Source organism: Callorhinchus milii, unplaced genomic scaffold (genome assembly GCF_018977255.1).
Source record: "Callorhinchus milii isolate IMCB2004 unplaced genomic scaffold, IMCB_Cmil_1.0 Scaffold9, whole genome shotgun sequence".
In the NCBI taxonomy this organism is placed as follows: Eukaryota; Metazoa; Chordata; class Chondrichthyes; order Chimaeriformes; family Callorhinchidae; genus Callorhinchus; species Callorhinchus milii.
Window position 1 is genome coordinate 3,193,257 of NW_024704750.1, and position 22,308 is coordinate 3,215,564.

The 22,308-nt window shown below is 39.1% G+C and overlaps 1 protein-coding gene across 1 annotated transcript in view; it reads left to right on the plus strand.

The window, feature by feature from the left end:
• Positions 1 to 22,308, plus strand: part of kcnh5b (potassium voltage-gated channel, subfamily H (eag-related), member 5b) — an 81,322-nt gene that overhangs the window by 54,004 nt on the left and 5,010 nt on the right. The window contains exons 9-10 of the mRNA XM_007903885.2: positions 3,061 to 3,313; positions 4,951 to 5,147. Of these exons, the coding sequence (XP_007902076.1) occupies positions 3,061 to 3,313; positions 4,951 to 5,147 (450 nt within the window). The remainder of the gene's footprint in view (positions 1 to 3,060; positions 3,314 to 4,950; positions 5,148 to 22,308) is intronic.

The following is a 22,308-nucleotide window of genomic DNA, read 5'->3' on the forward strand; positions in this document are numbered from 1 at the left end:
AGGAGCTGCCTGAAGAGGACTGGTCCAGTGCCTCGTAGGAAACTGCCCCTGAGAGTGAAACTGTGACACTGCTACAGGGCAGCTGTCTTCAGGGCAAGCATCATGATCATCGCGGACATCCTGAGCTGGTAAAAGAAACGCAATTAGCCAGAGAAACAACATCAGTCCAACAGCACGTGGTCTGCAAGTGGGACATAGCACAGTCAGTACTACACAGGGTTTGGCCTGGGAGAGGAACGGTAACTGAGTACCAAATAATATCTAGACTGGGAGAGGAGGAATGTCAGTGCTATTGGGGTTCGTAACATGGAGAGTAGCCTGGTCAGTGTTATAGAGGATCTGAACTGTGGGAGAGGAGCATTGTCAGTGCCATAGTTTAGTTAGATCACCGCTAACCTGACAGCTCAGATGTTGGTCATTGTTTAGCTTGGGAATCTGGCTAGTCAGTACCAGACACCACGTGTACCGAGCCTGGTATAGTGCGAGTCCACAGGAGATCTGCTCTCTCAGTGAATTCACACCCAAAAGGGGTAGCGATGGAGTCCTGTAGCTCAGTGGTTAGAGCACTCGCTTTGCAAGTGAGAGACCTGAGTTCAATTCCAGGCAGAGGGCGAAACCTTGGGCAAGTTTCCTTACTCCACACAGAGCCTAATAATAATCCCTCCAAAACCAAAACCAATAATAAATTGGTCATTTTCAATCTACGACTGTTTGTGGGACATTGCTGTGCGTAATTGGCTGCCGCGTTCGCCCACAAATATACAGTCAATTCACAATACAGTGTGTTCTGTGAAGCGCTTTGGGATGTCCTCCTGACATGAAAAGTGCTATATCAAATGCAAGGATTATTATTATTATTATTATAGCGTTCTAACACGGTTGGAGCAAACCCAATGCAGGGACTTAGCATGTAGGTGAGGGACAGGAAGGAAACACATTTTACAGACTTTATGATTCACAGTTAGAGCCTTAAGTGCAATAGACGACATTCGAACACGGCTTATCTTCTCTGCCTAGAGTTATGGATGAACCCTTACTGATTCCTCATTATCCACTTGCTGTGATTAAAGCCCAGAGTCGTGGACAGGACACTTGGTTGCATGCTACTAAATCACAGGAATTTTTCACTTTTAAGTGTTTTTGCCAAAATAATACTGATCTTTCAACAAATCTCTTCAATTAATAGTATGATTATGAAGTGGGCACCTTATGTGTATACATCTGTCTGCGGACAATTACACACGGCAGCGCTTAATTGTAAGAGATCACAATGTTTCAAATACTTGTGCAGATTTATCATTAAGATGTAGTTAGCCTTTTCCAGTGATGTGCGTTCCTTTCCAAATATTTGATGTCTGGTGATTATTAATCAGATGTTTCCAACTACTTCAGATACACAAGGCTTACAATAAGCACATACCACATGGATACAGCAACATTTTTCTGTTAATGTTTTGTTTCTATTGCTCAGTGCAAATTAATAACATGCTATAATGGTATTGAGAAAGAGTCTGAATTAAGAATGATGTTTCCGCAGTTAAACTGGGTCATAGCCTATATGTAGCTAGTCTGAATATAGAGACTAGAAAAGGACAGATGATCAAATGATTGATACATCAGATGCCTATATTATTTAATCGCTCATACTAATTTTATTACTACTTATAAGAGGAAATATGATTATAAAGAAGTTATGAAAAGATTGCTGTTTCACCATGAGAGGGACTGACTACTGGATGTGAAGACTTGATGTGGTAGGGTATTTATATCCAAGTACTGGGTGTATAGACTGTCATCCCAGTGACAGTCTATACACCCAGTAATCATTTGCAAAGTGCTTTGAGACTTTTCAACAGCGATAAGGAGCTATAACAATGGAAGTTCTTTCTTTCTATAGTCATTAGTCTTATCGGTGAAGTTATGTGGAGGGTGCAGTATTGCAAGTTGGTTTGAGACTATTTGAGAGCTACAGTAGTAATAAAAAGTATTTAGAAGAGACAACAAAAGATAGAGAAGGTATGAGCAATCATAATTGGATTAGCAGCAAATTGGTGGGTTCTCCAAGCAAATGGGGCAGATTATCAAAGGAAATCGCTTGGAACCTGGAGAAGAATGCTCTAACAGAACTACAAAGAGAAAGCCTCTTAAGCCTTATTACTAAAGCTCAGTAACATGAGGACAACAAGATGTTTTGTCTAGCGCTTCGATTGTTGTGATTTTTTTTTCACATTTTTTTGAATAAAACAAATAATTTGTTGAAAGCACCGTCTTTGTTCATTGCTTTACTGACTGGAAATGCAACACAGCTTGAGACCGTTAGGCAGACATTAACAGCTGTCGCCAAGGTAGCAACGTTTCTTTAGTAGAATGGCATTGTTGGCTACAATAACTGCTTAGAAGTCTGAAAGCCTGTAAGAGTTTTTGAGTGAAAGAGCAACTGCAGTAGTTAAGTAGGCCTTCAGGCCCAATCTTACATAAGCATCTGACTTGACATCCTTATTGAGTAGTTCTTCCAGCACCAGAAGAACTTTCAATAACCTCTTCACCCCGGCAAGGGTAAAAAGAAACACGGTTATCACTTGTTACAGCCAGTATTGCCTCCGAAAAACTTATTTAACTTGACTATCGTTTAATATGCCTTTCTGAATTCATGAAGGCCATAAATTCATTTTTTATTGATTGGATTTTCGCATTTCAAGTCTGATCCCAGACAAACTAAATATCCATTCACTCTGCAATTTATTAAACTGCTTTGAGAATTCCAATTAAGGTAGGTGTGGACCATTAAACTTGCTTTATTATTAGACACAGTATTATTTCGGAGATTCACACCCAGGATGAAATGAATGAATTAGCCTCGGCTAAAGATTGTATTTAGTGACTGCACAGCTGAGAAGCATGGTATAAAGTGTATTATCCACTCTATGAATCTGAAAACACCTAAGGTTTGCCTATTATCTCCGCGGTTGGAATTGAAAACGTGTGGTTCCGTGCACTCTGTAAAATTAAACTTTTCTTTTTTTCCCCCACCCCGACCACAAAATTTTTTTCTCTCTGTAGGTCCTCTCCATCTGTCCCAAAGATATGAGAGCTGACATCTGTGTCCATCTGAACCGAAAGGTCTTTAATGAGCACCCTGCTTTTCGACTAGCCAGCGACGGCTGTCTGAGAGCTTTGGCTGTGGAGTTCCAGACTATTCACTGTGCTCCAGGCGACCTAATCTATCACGCTGGGGAAAGTGTGGATGCTCTCTGCTTCGTAGTGTCAGGCTCATTGGAGGTTATTCAGGATGATGAAGTTATCGCGATTCTAGGTACAGTTGCTTTTGTCTTCCAACACTCCCAGATGATACCCCATATGAATGGCACTTTATAAATGCAAGTTGTTGTTTTCTTGCCTGTTTCAAAGATATTTAAGATCTTTTATTAAGTCTTATAATGCGGAAATTTCGATACAGCCCAATTTATATTTATGCAGCATGACCTATTACTTCGAAACAGATGTATGATGCACCTTTTTAAAGGTCAGCTACTTTATTAGGTCTTCCTCATTACACTCCTTTGTGAAGCAGCCCCTAGTCAGATCATACTTCACCTTTTTACCTGAAACTCATCCTTTCAAAACCTGTAACCTTTCAAACAACAACTTGTTCGGATGAATAATCTTGATCTTATTCTGACACCTCAGGATACATTTACAAGCCACACGTACACACACACAGACACAGACACACACATACACACACACACACGACCACACACACAGACGCACATAGGTTGGAAATCTAAAATTCTGCAGTAAAGCATTGTACAAAACAAGGAATTTAGTGAATGGATTGCGTTATTTTCGAGAAAGCATTCTATAATTAACGGGCTGTTCTGTTAAAAAAAGAAAGTTGTTTTGCTCATTTACATTTTCCTTTGTGTGCGAGTGGTACGTTCCCTTTCAAACAGAAATTCTTACTGTGTCAAAAATCCCTCCATGGGGGAATTGCTTCAAATTTGCGACATTTCTAATTACACTTACGAAAAGCCTAATTTCTTGAAAATAGGGATTGAGATCCTTAACCTCGCAATGTGGCAGCTGCTGCAATATCGGAAATGAAATATGCAGCATTGCTCTTGCTGTGTTGCCTTTGGAGTGTCAGAGTAGTAGAACGCGATGGAATACATTGTGCTTAAGGCAAGAGAACTGCGAGCTAGTGAGTAATTAAATTGCCTTTGCTGCCAGTTACTTACCCAATTATTTTTCAAATGTAACTCCTGTTCAAAAACATTGTAATGGGCTGGGACCGACCACACGTTTCTAAATGCGCTCTGTGTCGGAAAAGTGTTTTGCAAATCCCATTAACGATGCGTGAAGATCAGCAGGATTTCTGGGCTTGGACAGGATGATATGTAGGTCATCAGAATTCCCGAAAATAGTTGTGTGTTCATTTCTTTTCTAACAGTATTATAAGTCTTTGCTATCTAACTGAGTCCTACTGGTGAACATTCTGGAGTGTACTAAATTAGATTACAAATCTATTTATATCTTATGCATGTATAATATATATATACATACTGTATAGATATATATATATATGTTCTAGATGGACAAGCAGATCTTGTCATCCTACGCCTAATTCTCTGGAATTAGATAAACAGGATGCATCCCTCCAGGGAGAGAGTGCGGTTTCCAATCCTTTTATGTGAAGGTGGCATGCATGGAACTCCCAGTTCAGTTTGTTTTGGATAATCTCGTGCATATTGATGGGTTTCTGCATGTGTCTGGCATCAATACAAGTCGTTGTTATAATTCTTGCATTTGATATAGCACCTTATCACATTGCGAAGTCATCTCGAAGTTCTTTGCAGAACATACTGTAATGTGTGACTGTGTATACTTGGATGTTGTTATAATACCCAGTGTAAAATAGTAAATCATTTTTTTTCTAAACTCTTTTTCCAGGGAAAGGCGACGTATTTGGCGACGTCTTCTGGAAGGAAAGTACCTTGGCTCACTCCTGTGCCAATGTGCGGGCTCTAACCTATTGCGACTTGCATATAATCCATCGAGAAGCCTTACTCAAGGTTCTGGAGTTCTACACGCCATTTGCCAACTCTTTCTCGCGAAACCTCATATTGACCTGCAACCTGAGGAAGAGAGTAAGTTGCCAGTGGATTGGATATTATCGTCTTATTGGTGTATGTTCATTGATCTTGTTTGGCAATTAACGTCAGTTTATTCATGATCTTCTGCTCCTGTTGAATTGCTTCCATTTTCTGGAGGTAAAATCCATTCTGTTTAGTCAGATTTACTTTTCCTATAAAAGGAGGAAGTGAGAAGATATGGGTTTCAGCAGCAACGCATAAGTATTTCTTGTGTTCATAAATGACTTCGCACACCTTTAAAACTAGCTTTGTGAATGTGGAAGAATGCTTAATGACTGCTATCAGAGTACAACTTAATGCATTGTGTTAATTCCTATCATTACATGAATTACATTAAATACATCTAATTTCATTCAGTTAATTAGAAAATAGCATTTTTCACCATAACTCAAAACCGCACGTCCTATTTTACCAGACACATTTGTGTGTTACAGGTAAATTATTCATGAATTATACTCATTATACCAGATATAAATTTGTGCTCTGGCGAGTTTAATTCCCTTTTTTATTTGCTTTTTGGATAAGAAGAGTAGTTTACCCCTGGAAGCTCCATGTTTTATATTTTGTGTTGCATTGGGTTCTTCAATACAGTATCTCACTTTTCTCGTTGTGTCTGCCTTCCATGTTCTGTATCATGTGTGCGTGTGTATGTGTGTGTGGTGTGTTGTGTGCTTGTCTGTGTGTGTGTATTCTCTCCATCTCTCTGTTTTGCTTTGATGTACATTTAGTTTCCTGTGTGTATTTTGCTTCCCTCTTTCTATGTGTCTGATCCTCATACTCTGTCTCAGTTCATTTTCTCTGCGTATAAGTACATTTTATTGATGACATTTTATAGAAAATTCAATACATAGATTCTGTTATCTGAAAAAATAATCTTATTTCAGATATACGGAAGAATTTGTCTATGTGAACTTCAAGAAGCTACAATTAAGCTTTTTGGACATATATTCATTTAGTTGCCATCCTTTCTGCAAACATTGCGATTAGATATTTAGATATTAGATATTCAGTTATTAATAATTGTGTTCTTACATCACTGGATTCCTGAATTTCCCTCTGGTGAGCCTCATAAAGTGTGTTTCCTAATGGGTGAGGGGGTGTGAGGTGGGAGGGAGCTAATATCCCCCATGTTGTTCTGAAAACTTTATTGAACGTCACTTATTATTTTTATTGCAGAGCACACAGCAGAAGCCATTTTACCGATTGCGGAAAATAAACAAAAAAAAACACATTTCAAACCTAGCTATCGATTTGTGCCAGCAGAAAGGTTAAATTAAGAATAATTGATACCTGGGAACGATTGCAAGACAGTAATCTAATCGAGGAGTTCAGACAGTGTCAAAAGCCATCCTCGTGAAGCCCGAGAAGTTAATAGCGTCCTTTTGAAATACAAGATGAAATTCTTAAACTACCTGCAGACTTCTTACTTTTTAATTTTAGCTGCCATTTTGTAACTCACTTTTATATGCTGGTAACAGCTATTATTGGCATCTACAACCACTCACCCACTTCATTTCAATGATAATTTTAAGCACTTTTGAGACGTCTTCCCTCAGGGAAGGTGCTGTATGAATGTAAATGTATCACGAGAGGTATGGGTGAAGATGGCACTTGGGGCCCATTTGATCTGATCTTTTCAGAATATCCACCCTCTTGTCAGTTTGCTATCACATCAGATTGTTTCTCAAATGAGATAAGGAAGCTGACCTCATCCACCCTTCCTGTCTCCCAAGCCGGTTGTTAATTACAGTCTACGGGAAGAAATTTTTCCTGGTGTCTGTTTGGGTATTGCTTTTCTTAACCCTTGAAACCACCATCTTGGCTTATCTGAAAATATTGTTCTGGATTTACAGTGTGTTGAGGAATGTGTGGAAACTGCAAGGCATATAATGATCAGAAGGGAATCCGGTTAGTTTGATGGAGCCCTGTTGCTCAGTGGTTAGAGCACTCGCCTCGCAATCAAGAGACCAGGGTTCGATTCCCGGCAGAGCGAAACCTTGGGCAAGTTTCCTTACTCCACACACACACACCTGATAATAATCCCTCAAGAAAAAAATAATAATAATAATAATATTATAATAATAATAATTTGGTCATTCAATCCATGATTGTTTGTGGGACGCTGCTGTGCGCAATTGGCTGCCGTGTTTCACCCATAAATATACAGTCGATTCATTTTACAGTGTATTCTGTGAAGCGCTTTGAGACCTCTCGAAGATGTGATAAGGCGCTATAGCAATGCAAGGATTATTATTATTTATTATAATATTCCGTGGAATTTATAAGCATTTTTAAAATATTTCTTCTGTGTATATAATCCCTTTTCCCATTTTGCCTGTATAAAAATACCATTTACTCTCACAGCAATCATTTCTATTTCTGCAGCGTGGTTCAATCACCGGAATTGTTTAGCAAATGCTACTGAGCTGGCTTTGAGAGATGACTGTTAGGGAAAGAGCAGGTTTCATTTTCTAACTGCGATGCCCAGTAGCACAGTGAGTACATGCTCGAGGCTAGGGCTCCTATGGTGCTATTATCTTTTGGAGCCAGTGGTTTAAACAAATGAATAGGGCAGCATTTGGAACACTGTTGTGTCAAGTTCATCATTTTCTGATGTTGCTTTGGTGACATCTGCTGAGTTTGATAGCGAATTGATAACGAGGCAATTCCTGCTGTTATATAGAGCACCTCAGTTCTGCAGCGTGGTTTCATTTGTTTGTGCGATTAGGGCCATATCTTTGTGGCATTTTATTTTATTCCATTTTTAAAATATTTGGTGGAGGGAAGAGTATTTCATCTAAAGGCTATGGTTTCCACGTACCCTCGACTACCATCAGTTCAAAGCCCCATGTCGGGACTTTTTACATAAACAGTACATTATTTTACTGTATTTACATTCCTTTGTGCAGTCATCAAATACTGTATGTAACTACTCCTGCAGAAAACGGACACGTGTGATATTCTTCAGATTCCAAGAGACATTTCAGGACACTGACACATCCCTAAATGTAATAATCTATGAGACAAAAGCACTTATTTCTCAATAACAAAATAATGACAATTACATCTCGGAGGTGAGGTGACCCAGTTGTGACATTTTTCTCCAGGTAATATCATCGCTGCAGCAGTAGAACAAAACCCAACGGAAATCCAACCAGTACACAGTAAGGAAGAGAGCTTCTAATATTCCCTGCTGTCAGCTTTATATAAACTTCAGGCGCTTTGGCTTTCATGACCTTCGCACCAGGCAATGTCCCTTTTCACAAGCAGTCATTTTCCTTAATCACAGCCTGACAGCAGCCCCTTCACTGTGTTCGCAGCCGGTTTGTCCAGAGAACACACTTCAGTGCCATATATGATAAGACAACAACAACAAATTACACTTGTATAGTGCCCTTCACGTCAGAAACACTTCCCATAAGAAATTAAGCTGCAGATACAAACTGACCATCAGGAACTTTCTAACTCATCTGTTGTACTGGTAAAGGCCTTTTTCATCTCAAACAGCTTTTGGTTTTGAAAATTTGACAACCGTTTTGTTCTTTGTTCCCTGATTTGCAAACAATCTGAATATTATAATCTTAATTATACTACTTCCCCTCCTATTAAATAATGCCACAGGCTTTTGCAAACCAAGTGCTGTGCTTATGTTTCCAACTGGAAATATTTTAATCGCAGAAAAATATTTCCCACAAAACATCAAAGATGAACTGGTAACAAGGCTCCGTTGATTGGCATCAGTCAGTATCATATTTACTTACTGGTTAAGTGGTCTTGCAAGGATTTTAATGTGAGTTTAGCAACAGGGTCTAAGACGATTTTAATCCTACCTCTCTCATCCTATAGAACAAAAGAATACTAGGGTCCTTGACCTGATCACCTCCATCCTCACCCGGCTTCATTGGCTCCTCATCCCACAGACGATCGAGTTCAAGAACCTCGTCTTCAACTTCAAAGTCCTACACGATCTTGCTCTTCCCTACCTCTGCGACCTACTACACCTTTACCAACCTGTCCACTCCCTCCACTCGGCAGACATTTGCCTATGTCACGCCCCCGCCCTGCCCATTCCTAACGACGACAGCCTTTCTGTCCCCACCCTTTGGAACTACATTCTGGGGCCCCTCCACCTCGTCCACTCCCTCGCCTCCTTCAAGACCCGTCAACCGTGCCTTCGGTCACTTTCCCACACCCACACCCTTTGCCGTCCACCCTCTTGATTACAACTCCCAGCTCGGATGCAAACCCTTCACTATCCAGCACCCTGGATGTCCTCCTGATGTGATACACTCTCTATAAAATGCAGCTTGTTGTTGTTGTTGGACCCATTTTTAATGCTTTAAGCGATCTTCAGCACGTTTATTTTTAATTCAGTTTAATTTGAATCATCACATGTTTGTGCTCACCGTACAGTTAAGTGGGGCAATGCCAAGCAATGTTCTGGAAGGGTCTGTTCTGCCCTCACCTCCTGTTTTATTCACAAGGTTGAAAAATAAGGCATTGTAATAATATAAGGTAGCTGTTTCGTTCTGCTGCTTGTGTGGGAAGCTTTATTGACTATGTTGCCTATTGTGCATAAATTTTACTTCAAAGCACCCTTTGGTGAAACAATTAGAATTTTCAATTTCCCAAATGACTTTCATTCTGGCTTGTCTGAGTGAGTCTATTTAATTAAGAACAGTTGTTGCAAACACAGGTTTGAAAATCCTATGAAATATTTGTTCGGGTATTTCAGCAACAGTACTTTCCTTTCATACTTTCAGAAAATGTCCTTAAAATGCCAGACAGTCGCTAGAGTTTGAATAAGAATTTTGAATAATAATCCTTACATTTGATATTACGTCTTTCATATCAGGAGGTTGACTCAAAGTGTTTCAGAGGATATATTGTGAAGTGAAGTGACTATTTTGAAGGCAAACATATTTTATTTCAAATAAAGCGTAAGTTTGTAAACTCTGGGCTATAATGTGATATTCACGTCACAAACATTTCAATCATTTTTTAAAAAATCAACCATGTCTAATTGTACTTTGTGGTTCATAAATCAGTCATCATTTGTGACTTTAAATAGGAAATTTCTAACTGTGTAAAGTGCCAGTAATATCACAATATTGTTTTGGATGAAGAAGGCCCTTTGGCCCATCTGGTCTCATCTCTCCATAAAACCCACCCAGTGTTCTCCCATCAAACCGCTTTTTAAATGAGTCCCAGTGTCCTGGCCTCAGCCACGCTGGTATCCGAATTTTCCCTTTGCAACTCTAAATCTTTTTCCTTTTATTCTAATGGAATGCGAGAGCGCACACTCAGAAAGCGACCAGTTGTTTTTGAGTTGCCTCGGGAGACAGATTCCTAATGTAGAAGTGGTATAATAAAGGTCTTTAAAAGACCATTAGCTATGAAATAGTGGGAAATAGGATTTAAAGCTGCGACACAGTCCTGCAGATAGAGATGGGCACCATTCCACAGCATTATTACCTCTAACAGCCGAATACAAATGACATTCGGATGCCTCTCGGCGAAGTCCGCTTCCAATTTGGTAATTTGTCACACAGCAACAGTCTCTTCTTTAACACACGTAACCCTTTAGAATGCATGTCAAACTTTCCCAGCAAAATCCAACTCGATGAAAATTTTTATTCAAAGTATACTTATTTCATTTTTTTCCTCTATCTTATAATCTTCATTGTCCCCCCACTCCCCCTTTTCATTGACTCTCTCCCCTAAACCAAGGTCCCACGTCTGCCTGTATGGGTGGATTTCAGGCAATTTTGCCTTGTAAGGGCATTGGAAAACAAGTGTTTGAGGGTTATGTATAAAAGAACAAGTGTGTAGATTTTGAAAGGATCTTTCAAAGGGTTGAACCACAGGGATGACGAGAGAAGATTTACGTAACGTAAATAAAAACAGAAGTCGCTGGGAACACTCAGCAGGTCAGGCAACATCTATGGAGAGAGGAAAGTGAGTTAATATTTTAGGTCAATGACCTTTCGTCAGTTCTGACCAGTTCTGACGAAAGGTCATGGACCTGAAACACTAACTCACTTTCCTGTCTCCGTAGATGCTGCTTCGGCATGCTGAGTTTTCCCAGCGACTCCTGTTTTTGTTTCAGATTTCTAGCATCTGCAGTATTTTGCCCATCTGCGTAACTCAGTGGTGGAAGTGAATAAAAATCAGAATTAGGAATGTGGGCTAATAGAGAAATGTTCAGGTTCCTGCTGTGAGTTTCATTGTTTTCTCAGGGTCTTGAGGTGAGATGTCAGGATCTCAGAGTAAATGTAAAATCCATCCTAGAATCTACGGCCAGTGCAAATTTAATCCATCTTCTTTCAACTCATCAAAACCTGAGCTCACTTCACTCCTCTGTAGATGAATAAACCGCAGTAGATGCAAGGTTAGCTTGGAACATCAACTGGTTGTCACAAAGTATATCCAATCCCCAGCTTCACCATCAAAGAGGGGATCTACGCACTTGATGGAATGATAAAAATAACCTTTTTTTTCTCTACTATTAACAAAGACATTTCTGATAAATAAATACCTGAAGTAATTTAACATTGAATCTTTTCCACACATCAAAAGCACTGCGCTTGTTCCTCTGTGAGATTGCTTGTGGTGCTGTTTTTACGGTCCATTTCATTCATGACATTTCTTCTTTACATTGGTACCTTGCACTCTATGGGCTTTCTGATCACCGAAGATAATTATATCCAAGTGCATTGAAAGCTTGGAGTTCGAAGACCCTTTTTGAGCCTTTGGATGGTCGTTTCTTCTTGTTTCATGTTTCACATGTTTCATTGAGATGACTTTTTTTTCTGTTTTACTGTAAATTGTGCACTCAACTGGTTTTGAGTGAAAAGAATGAAATCTCTAGCCCTGTTTGCTCATTTCTCTTTCTTCATTATAGATTTGATAAAGATCTTAAAGGGGTTTGATTTTGATTTTTTGAAGTGAAACATAACAGTCATGTATTACTTAAAGGAATTGTGCTTTCAAAACAATCCAACTGAACCTTTGCCTGAAATTAATCGTTCTCTTTGTAATAAGTTGTTAATAAGGTATGAATTTCGGAAGTTTGATAACCAAAATTTGAAAACAATAATTCAGCATAAACAACAAAACTACATTTATAGAGCGTCTTTCGCGTCGGGAGGACATCCCAAAGCGCTGAACAGTCAGATGTCGGGGCCCGAGCATGGGGGAGGGGTGGCGTAGAGGTGAGGGAAGGCAGAGAGGTGGGAGGGAGACCAAAGGCACGGTCGAAGAGAAGGGTCTTGAGACCGGCCTTGAAGGAGGCAAGCGGGGAAGCGAGGTGAAGGGACCGTGGGATGGAGTTCCAGAGTGTGGGGGCAGAGAGGCTGAAAGCCCGGCCACCGATGGTAGGATGAGTTGAAATATTTCTCAGTACCGTTTCCTTCTGTTCCATGGATTCCAGTAATGCTGGGTTGAGAGTGCTGCTGACAAGATTAGCACTGTTTAAGAGAATCCCAATTATTTTGAGCTAACATACAGCAATAGTCTTGCCATGAAGGGAAGAGTCAAAATGCACATGATCCCCTTTTTCCCCGTGCTAAATTACAAACGTTAAGATACATTAAATAGTTAATTTCAAAAACCTGTCTTTCTTGCTCCATGCATAAAGCTTTGATCTGTGGGTTGTTCTACTGTGCTTTCCCATTGATGTGCTCCCCTACATCCTTGGAATACACGTTTCTAATTGTAATTAGCCTTTGATATGCATTATTCTCATTGTTTTGGGTACTTCAGGCTCAAATTATGATCCGATGTAACATTGTGTTAATATCACAGGAGCAATGCTGGCAAGCAGGAGAACACTTTAAATGTTCTATTATAGTTCTTGGAATAAATTATCCTTTCTGAAAAGTTTCGCGATCACAAAGCCGTAAAAACATAACCATGGCAAACAAAAATACAATTTGTATCGTGGTCCTATTAGGTAAACATTATTATAACAATGAACCTGATTTTCATCAGTTTTGTTGTGCTTGACTTCATGCCTTTAACTCATTATTTTATATGTTCTCGGGTTAGAAAACCACACTTGAAATAGTTTCTACAAAACTAATCTGAATTTTGTTCTTACTAAAAAAAGCGGTTGAAAAAAAACTGGTCTGATTCTGTCAATCATAAAGCAAATTCCCAGAAGTGTCACTGGGTAACTGTTTCTCTAGGGTATTTGTGATTGACAGTGATCCGTCAATCAAAAACATGTCATATGGCAGAAATCAACTGAGGATTTTTGGATTGAGGAAGTCCTGATTTTTTTTGTGTGTGTTGGGATTATATAATGTGTTGGACCCAAAGGTACAATAGAAAAAACAACTACAGCATTGCTTGGATGCTGTGCCCATCACCAGCTATTCTGACATTTTCTAGCCCGTAATAATAATGTCAATTTCACTTCGTTGCACCTCTGCACATTTTAAATCCAATATTTCACACATTTATTTCCCACAATATTGACAGACATTATTTCTTTTGTAAACCACAGACTTCTTAGAAGCTGATATTTTTTCCCCCCCCGTTATTAAGACTGGTATAAACCATTCAGTGAGTTACAAACAGTTCTGTCTCATCCAGTAATTCTTTAATTCCCACCCTCTCCCATGGGTAGTTAAACTCGACCTCTAAAACGAAAACTGAAAAGATAAATATGGACTGGTTCATGGACCGACCGGCATCTTTTCAAGCTTCAAAAGCATAGTTGACAAAGATAGGTTTGTGCCAGTACATTTATACTGCAACTAGCAGAAAGCCCAACTAGGCTAAAGGGCCTCTGTGAATAAACATGTAACATGACGGTTTAAAGAATGAATGCTTTTCATGTCTTCAAAAGGAACCTGCCTTCTGCATTAGCGAGTTGCTACCTTCCTGGTACCAGTAGCCCCTTTGCTCTTTATGGTGCTGTAATGGTTCTGGAGCAGAGTTCTGCAAATACTCCCTTTGCAAACCCTCATTTCTGAGCCATGTTTCATTAACTCCAGTGGATACAATGCTGCAGATTTTCTTGATTATTAGTCTGAGCATTACAAAGTGGGGAGGCCAGATGTCTGATGACACCCTGCAGACTCCAGACTTAACTGAGATCAACAATTCCCACTAAAACTTCTTGTTTGGGTGCTCTACACTTCACCTGACAAGTGGAAGAAACCTGCCAAAGAGATTTTTGAACATGCTCCAAATAGTCTCTCCTATTGCTCCTAGCGTTGGTTGATGGGTGTCCTAAGGCTCTCGTTGATGGATTCTCCCACAGGCTTGACCTTTTGTAGTGGAGAAACCACAACTGTAATGTATCGGTGCTCTCATCCTGACCTTGTGAAAGAGTGGAGCTCTGTGGAAATGATCTAATTTCACGAGATTTCCTCTCAAATGGCCAAAATAGAGTTTTTGACCTCATGCCATGGGCTGTTCAAATTGGCATTGAAAGCATTCTGAAGGTAGCGAGGCAGATGTCATCTGTTCTGGAGCAGTAATTCCATTTTAATCGTCTCCTGTCTTGTCGATGGCTAAGTTGAGAGCTGATCCCCTTGACAGGTATTTCCAATGGAAAATTGTTTTGCGGGGAGAGAAAAAAAAGCAATGAAACATTGCAGCACTTACCAGGTAATTTGAAACCCAAAAGCAGCTGGAGAATATCACGCAGTGTTATGTCTGTATCAGCACCTGAGGATGATGGGCTGCATTACGTGGTTTCCGTCTAAATACACAGAGCGTTTTTTGAAGCAAACAATTGCAAATGAGTGAAATTTAAATTGAAGAGCACATTGTTTATTCTAACCAGAAACCTTACACTCAGGGATTTCTTTCTCATAAAAGGAATAAATATTTAATCGGGACTAAAATAAGGCAGCTTTACTGCCAGTAGTGACAGAGATACAAAAAAATATGATATAGAACAAATACGTTTTTAGAATAGACAGTGTTGAAACATCACTGTGGGTGTGACTCAGTAGGCGTAGTAGGTATTTTTTGAATTGTAATAAATTGAGCAAAAATAATGAAACATCAGGGTAAAGAAACTGTAAAGAGGAGGTAGGAATTTGGCAAAATTATTTATTGGCACTTTATGGCTGTTCATAGGACAGTGCTGTGCACAAATTGGCGGCTGCATTCACATACAAAATACACAGTCACTTCACTTTACAGTGAAGCACTTTGAAACATCTCATCTTAAATACGAGTAGTATCCACATCCCATCAGTTTTGGCCAGGCTCCACTGGCACCCCATCACCGAACGGATCATTGTACTAAACCACACTGGGGGAAGAGTCAAGAGAAAGGGAGAAAAGAGAGACAGAAGAGTATCAACGAAAAGGATACTCTATGTGGGAAGTGGAGAAAATAACTTCTCCCAATTAAAGAAAAGATCATTAATCATGGTGCCGCAGTCTTTAGTTAGTGCTATGCATCATTTTCTGTGTCTGCTCCAAACCGCTGATTAATTTTTGGGGAGAATAAAGTTAGTCAATCACCTATAGCTTCACAGGAATGTTCAAGATCAGAAAACATCTGTCCAGTCCCAAAGTAAAATCCAAATAAAAAATGAAAAATCTCTTATCCCTTCAACTGTATTTTCTATCTAGTTTCAACCCAGAAAACGGCAATGATAAGTGGCTTACTTCCACTAATATTACACATCAACTTTCACTGTGTCCCAGCTGTCTCTTTGTACGAGCAATGTGGGCCATCTCCAGAGAACATTACTGTTCTTTAGATACCTCAAGAATTGATGTCTGTATTAATGCATTTCTTATGAACCAGAGCAAAGCAAACTAGGTTGCAGTAGCTTCCCATTTTTGGGGGGGCAAGTTTTTATGAACAGTACTGAATCCTCATATTGCCCCAGTTTTCATTCCCTGTAGAATGCATGTTGTTTAACGTCTCAAAATAGCAATGAATAATTTATTAAGAAGCGATTCTAAATGACTGGAGACTTTGATTATTTATTGAGAGTAATGGTTGCTCAGTGTAGCGATTATGGCCCTTTCTGTGGCACTTAAAACCTCGCCAAATGTCCTGTATGCCGTGATTGAATTGGTCATGCTTTTCGATGTTGGATCAGGGGAGGATTTCACCGTGATTAGAAAGGCGATTGGAAAATTCTCATTCAATCATTGGCAGCAAACGTGAGCTTGGGCAAAACACACAGAGCTTCACCTTTTCAATTTCTCAGTGTTGCTTCGTTTTAATGAAAGGAAGCTTTTTTGTAAGAATTGTGAACGTAATACAGAGGACAAATAATGTGCTAATTATTGAAGCGATCTGCATGTGATAGGAAGCAAGATGTTACGCGATAACATTGGCTAAGATTAGAAAAGATCTATTTTGAACTAAAGGATAAAATGCTGCTTCCTGACAATTTTAGCAATTTTGACGATGTAGTTTTACAAGATGAACACATTGGAAACACTGATAAAATTGTTACATGTAGTGGCTAATGCAATATCTCGCCCCAAATGCTTGAAATTTAAGCTATACTTTCTGTTCTGCCCAATTTTGCTTTTTTTCTACATTCATAGATCATAACAGCCTACAAAGCTAGGTCAATGAAGTCAATTGCAGTACACACTGTAGAATTGCTAATACAATAAACAACGGAATTGTATTGAAGTTAATCCCTATTCCAGAAGGCTATGTATGAATCATTGTAAATTTTATTGAAGCAACATTTTTTTCATTAATCCACATTAGCGTAAATATATGCTGTATTTTTTAATGCAGGGCATTGTAAAATAGGCCAGAATCTCAAGTTGTTTATATTTGAAACCACATTGAAACATATTGCAAAATTCCTGTTAAAATGTATAATGATTTACTTTTAGTCAATAAGTCTTTGAATGCTAGTGAGAAGAAAAGTAAGAGTTTGATATGTTATAGATAGCAATATGCTTTGCATTTGATACAGTGCCTTCCTGTATTGTCGAGACATCTCAAAGTGCTTCACACGATTTTACTGTGAAATGCAATTACTTTGTAGACATAAAATCTGAATATATATAAAGGATAACATATATATGAAGGTCAGAAAGCTGTAATTCTCCTTCCCTCATGCATTGCTACATAAAATACACAGTTGTTAAATAATTAGATGATAATAATTGTCTTTAATTGCTCCCTCTGATCTCAGCATAGCTTTACAAAACCATCAGAAACATCTGCAGAACCAAAATCAGGAGCTATATACATAACTGTATACATATATATTATAGAGGTGATATATACCCATATATAGAGAGATAACATATACATCTAAAGATAATATGTAGATATATATAGAGAGGTGATCATATACAGAATATTTGGATTTATAGATATATATATGTATGTAATGAAATTTTAACTTCCAGGTTCAGATCTATCGAATCATCGAGTTTGTGGAAACTACCGATGTTAGTGCACGTCAACATTACAGATTCTGTTGTGTTTTAAAAGGAAAAAATAAATTCACTGTAGAATAATCTGCTTCCCATATTATTTCATTACACATTTGAATAATTTCAGTAGCCTGAAATGGATTTGTAGCTCAGCTGGTTTAAGCTTGCAGTTTTATTATGATAGGCTAGCCTTCAGTGCCCACCTGATCCTTTTTGCACAAATTTCTCAAAATTGTTTGGTGAGAAGAATAAAATCCCTCCCAAAACCGTGACTATTCTATAGAGCCTCTAAATTGTTGTGAAAATCAACGGTCAAAACTTCCCCTTTTACGGACTTGAATGGGAGTTACTGATACCGTTGTACACGACATAAGTTGTGACATATTTCTACTGTAAAATATACTCCTGAAATATAAAAGAATTCATAATTCTAAAGAGTATCCTGCTAGACAGTACAATACAATTTATATTGATATAGCGCCTTTCTTGTCGGGAGGACATCTCAAAGTACGTAACACTGCTGGTTGGCACCAATGTTGGGCTGGAAACCAAAGGAGATGACTAATGCGGTCATAGTGTTGTGTCTTGCGACAGACCTTGAATGAGGTGATGGATTAATAATACTTCCATTTTATATAGTGCCTTGTCATGCCATCAAAACGTCCCAAAAAGACTGACAGCAATTACTACCCTGTGTGTTGACTGCATTACACACAAGGGAGACTGTCCTTTTTTGTAGGCAAATAGGTATTTTCTATACAGATTTATTAGATGCATTTAGATACTTGAGGAACTCTAGTAATAATTTCTGCTGCCTCACAGACGATAATAGTAATCATTACATTTCATATAGCGCCTTATCACGAGACGTCTCAAAGTGCTTCACGGTATATACTGTAAAGTGAATTGACTGTATATTTTGTGGGCTGATTAGACCTTGCACTTTTTTTTCTCCTGATAGCTTCAGACTCTCAACACTGTTGCAGGTAATGGTTTATTTGATATTCCACTAATATTTCAAATTATTCATGCTAAAACTTTTGCATTTAAAATGCAATTGGTATTACAAGTAGAGGAAACGTACAGTGCATTTCATTGAAAAGGAAGCATAAAATTCGTACTGTAAAGAATTCATGTACACTTTCCAATTACATTGTTTCAGCAACATTGGGTTTAATTAAGAATTTTTTGGATCTAGCTATTCAGAGGTCAAATAATGTCGCTTACATGAGTACTTTGATAGACGTTTCATTTTATTTCCGGCACAAGGGAACCATTTATACAGCTTCAAGTAAAACCTACAAAGATAATGTCAGTAATTAGTCCATAGACTATAAGCGTGGAGCTCAAATGACTTCTCTGCCCCCCTGGTATCAAACATTCAGATTCATCAACCTGGCCAAACCTTTAAAGATCAGGCAGGTTGCAGTCAGTAATTACTCCTGCTGAGAAATGCAATGGCATAATATTGTGCTTTGGGTGAGTCATTCAATCAGGAGTCAAGTAGCTCAGTGGTTAGAGCACTCGCCTCACAAACGAGAGACCTGGGTTTGATTCCCGGCAGGGCGAAACCTTGGGTAAGTTTCCTTACTCCACCCGGCTGATAATAATCCCTCAAGAAAAAAAAACAATAATAAAATTAGTCACATCAATCCAAGACTGTGGTGGGACACAACTGTGTGCAATTGGCTGCCGCATTTCGTCCACAAATATACAATCAATTCCATTTGCAGCACATTCTGTGAAGCGCTTTGAGACGTCAAGATCAAATGCTATATCAAATGCAAGGATTATAAGGTCCTGTCTGCCTGTTCAGGTGGATTTTAAAGATCCCGTTGCACTATTTGAAAAGAGAAGGGAGTTTCTCCTGGTGTCCTGGTCAACAATCTATTCAAATCACTTTATGGCTATTTTGCGGGACATTTTTGTGCGCAAATTGGCCCCTGTGTTTGCCTACAAACTACCCGGTCATCATACTTTACAGTAAATCCTGTGATCGCTGCGGGATGTCTTCCTGACGTGAAAGGCACGATATCAAATTCATCATTGCGGATGTATGTGTTCACTTGAGACAACTGTCACAATAGATGTGCCCTGCGATGTGATAATTATCACCGATGAAAATGATCACACGACACGAACCGGTGCGGTCTGTGATGTGACGATGATCGCCGGTGGAAATGATCACACGCCACACTGCATTTTTCTGCCCCACATTTCTGTGAACGTAAATGTAAACAGTTCAAAACACGAGCTGATACGAAGCACAGAGAGAATTGATTGTACGCAGAGTGTTTGAGGCAGGCAGATTCAGGCCGTCCTCCCCATGTGAAAGCTGTTATATAAGTTTAAATTGTATTGTATTTGCAGATTTGCATGTTCATGATCCACGGGCAATTAACAAACTGGTCTTAGTTCCATTTCTTTCAAGACGAACATTGTACTGAAGACACAGTTGACATTAGATTGCCGAGGCTAATCTTAGGTAGAGTGATTTGAAAAAGAAAGCTGCAAAATTCGTTCAGTACGCATTAATGGTGCTTAATGCATTCTAATTCAGTTCCGCTCAAAGCATCATAGAGCAGTGTAATGTCAACAAGGAAATGCGTAATGTAAAAATGAGCCATATTTCTATTGATAGCTGGGAGCCGTCAGGCTAAGATGAAGAGGTGCAATGCCAAACTGGTGGCAATTTCTACATTGTGTGTTTAATATTTTAGCAGGCGTTTCCTATCTTATGAATTATTCATCGGGAGAAATATTTTGCTGATGCCAGTATCTAAATGGAGGGCAGGAACTAAAAATATTGTGTCTTTCTTTCTAAAGCCTTTCCCTCTCCACCCAGCGTCTGTGTTCAAGTGTTGTCAAGTCACTGACTTTTTCTTAACCTAACCTGCTATTAAGAAAAATGGTTTCAAAGCCTTTTCTGATGCTTTTCGTATTATAATAATAATAATAATTTTTACATTTGACATCAATCCTTTTCACGTCATCGAAATGTCTCCAGGAGCTTCATAGGATTTACTGTAAAGTGTAGTGACTGTGTATTTGCTGGTGAACGGGGCAGCCAATTTGCACACGGCAATATCCCGCCAATAGCCATGAAGTGAATGATCAGTTTTATCTGGGAGATTGTTGGCCTAGCAACAGAGGTACATGCAAATGTTCTATTTTTATATTGAATTTAGTAGGTTAGGTTCAATGTTGCAGTAATAAAACTGTCCCGATATTTGAGCAGCTTTAATATATTGTGAGTGTGTTTTCAGCAACGCAGCTGGAAATGTGCTGAACTGGTCAGCAATGCAGATAAGAGTCTCTGGGAACTTTCCAACAATATAAGGGATAGTTAAACTACTACATAGCCAAACTTGTTCAACTCTCGGTATTGCTTAGGTGTCAAAAAGAGCTTCACAGTTGGCTCAGTTGGTAGCACTCTCAGCTCTGAGTCAGAAGGTTGTGGGTTCAAGCACCAAGTTGGGACTTAGAAACCTTGTTAATTTGCCGCTGGCCAAAGGTTGCGCAAGGAGATCTCGTCTTCATGAACACGATATTCTTCGCACATTTCTCAACATGTAGCCAGCCAGAGGCTCTGCCGTTATCTCATTACTGCCATTAAGCAACAAAGACCACTGGAGTTGTCAACATAGCTTCAGTGATTAATGGCTTAATACTGTGGTTTGTTTTGAATAAACTGAAAGCAATGAATTTTCTTTCCAAATGATATCAGGTTACAGCATTTGAGATTAGTAACACTCTCTTGCATGGCTGTTCATTTCAGGAAAGCGACAAAGGATAATGTTCATCTTGCAGTGCAAGAGAGACATTCAAATGAATGGTTCTAAACAGAAAAACTGGAGCCTACTTTCACTGGAACAATGAAGGTTGAGGAGAGGTGTGGGCGTTTTGATAGAGTTGATGGGGAGGAATTATTTCCACTGGTCAGTGAATCAGTGACAAGAGAGCATCAGTTTAAAATAATTAGCAAAGGAGCAAAGATGGATATTAAAAGAATTTTGTTTAACAATCGTGAGCTGTTAGGATGTGGAATATCTTGCTGGGCTAGTGGTTGAGGCAGGATCCAAATTAGCTTTCAAAAGGGAACTAGATAGATATCTAAAAAGGAGTGAGTTTGAAGTTTCATCCTTAATTGGACTTCTCTTCCTCTCTCCGTTCACTAAACATTGGCAGATAATTAATTAATTTCTATTCACTGTGGCAATGAGGAGCATCGACAATACAAATTAGCTTGAGACAGTGTGCTACCAAGATAAGTAGAAGTCCTTCAACCTCCCCTTAGAGGAATGCTTCATTCTCTCTGGGATGCTGCCTTTTTGATGTAATTTATACCCAGTTACTGCCCCATTGTGCAATGCCTAATTCTCTTCACAAAAGAAACTAGTCCAGGGAGAGACTCCACTGGAGGCCCAGTGGATTGCAAACTTTAATCCCTGCCATTTTATGACCGGCCCTAAAACCCCCATCGGTTTCACAAAGGAGAACGTATAATAGGATTAAAGTGGTCAATTACGCTGATGAAAATTAATTTTGGCTGCAAACATTTCAATCTCAGCGTGCCGATTCATACGAACGGTGTGGCAATTCATCACTTTCTAACTGTTGAAACGCTGCCAATTCTTCGCCAAGCAACCAATGATAGTGCACGTCCATCCAGTTTGGGATTAATTGGACACACGGAGAATACTGCTACAATGTGTCATTGTAAAATTGCTCCAAACCCGATTACTGTTTGATTAAGAATACC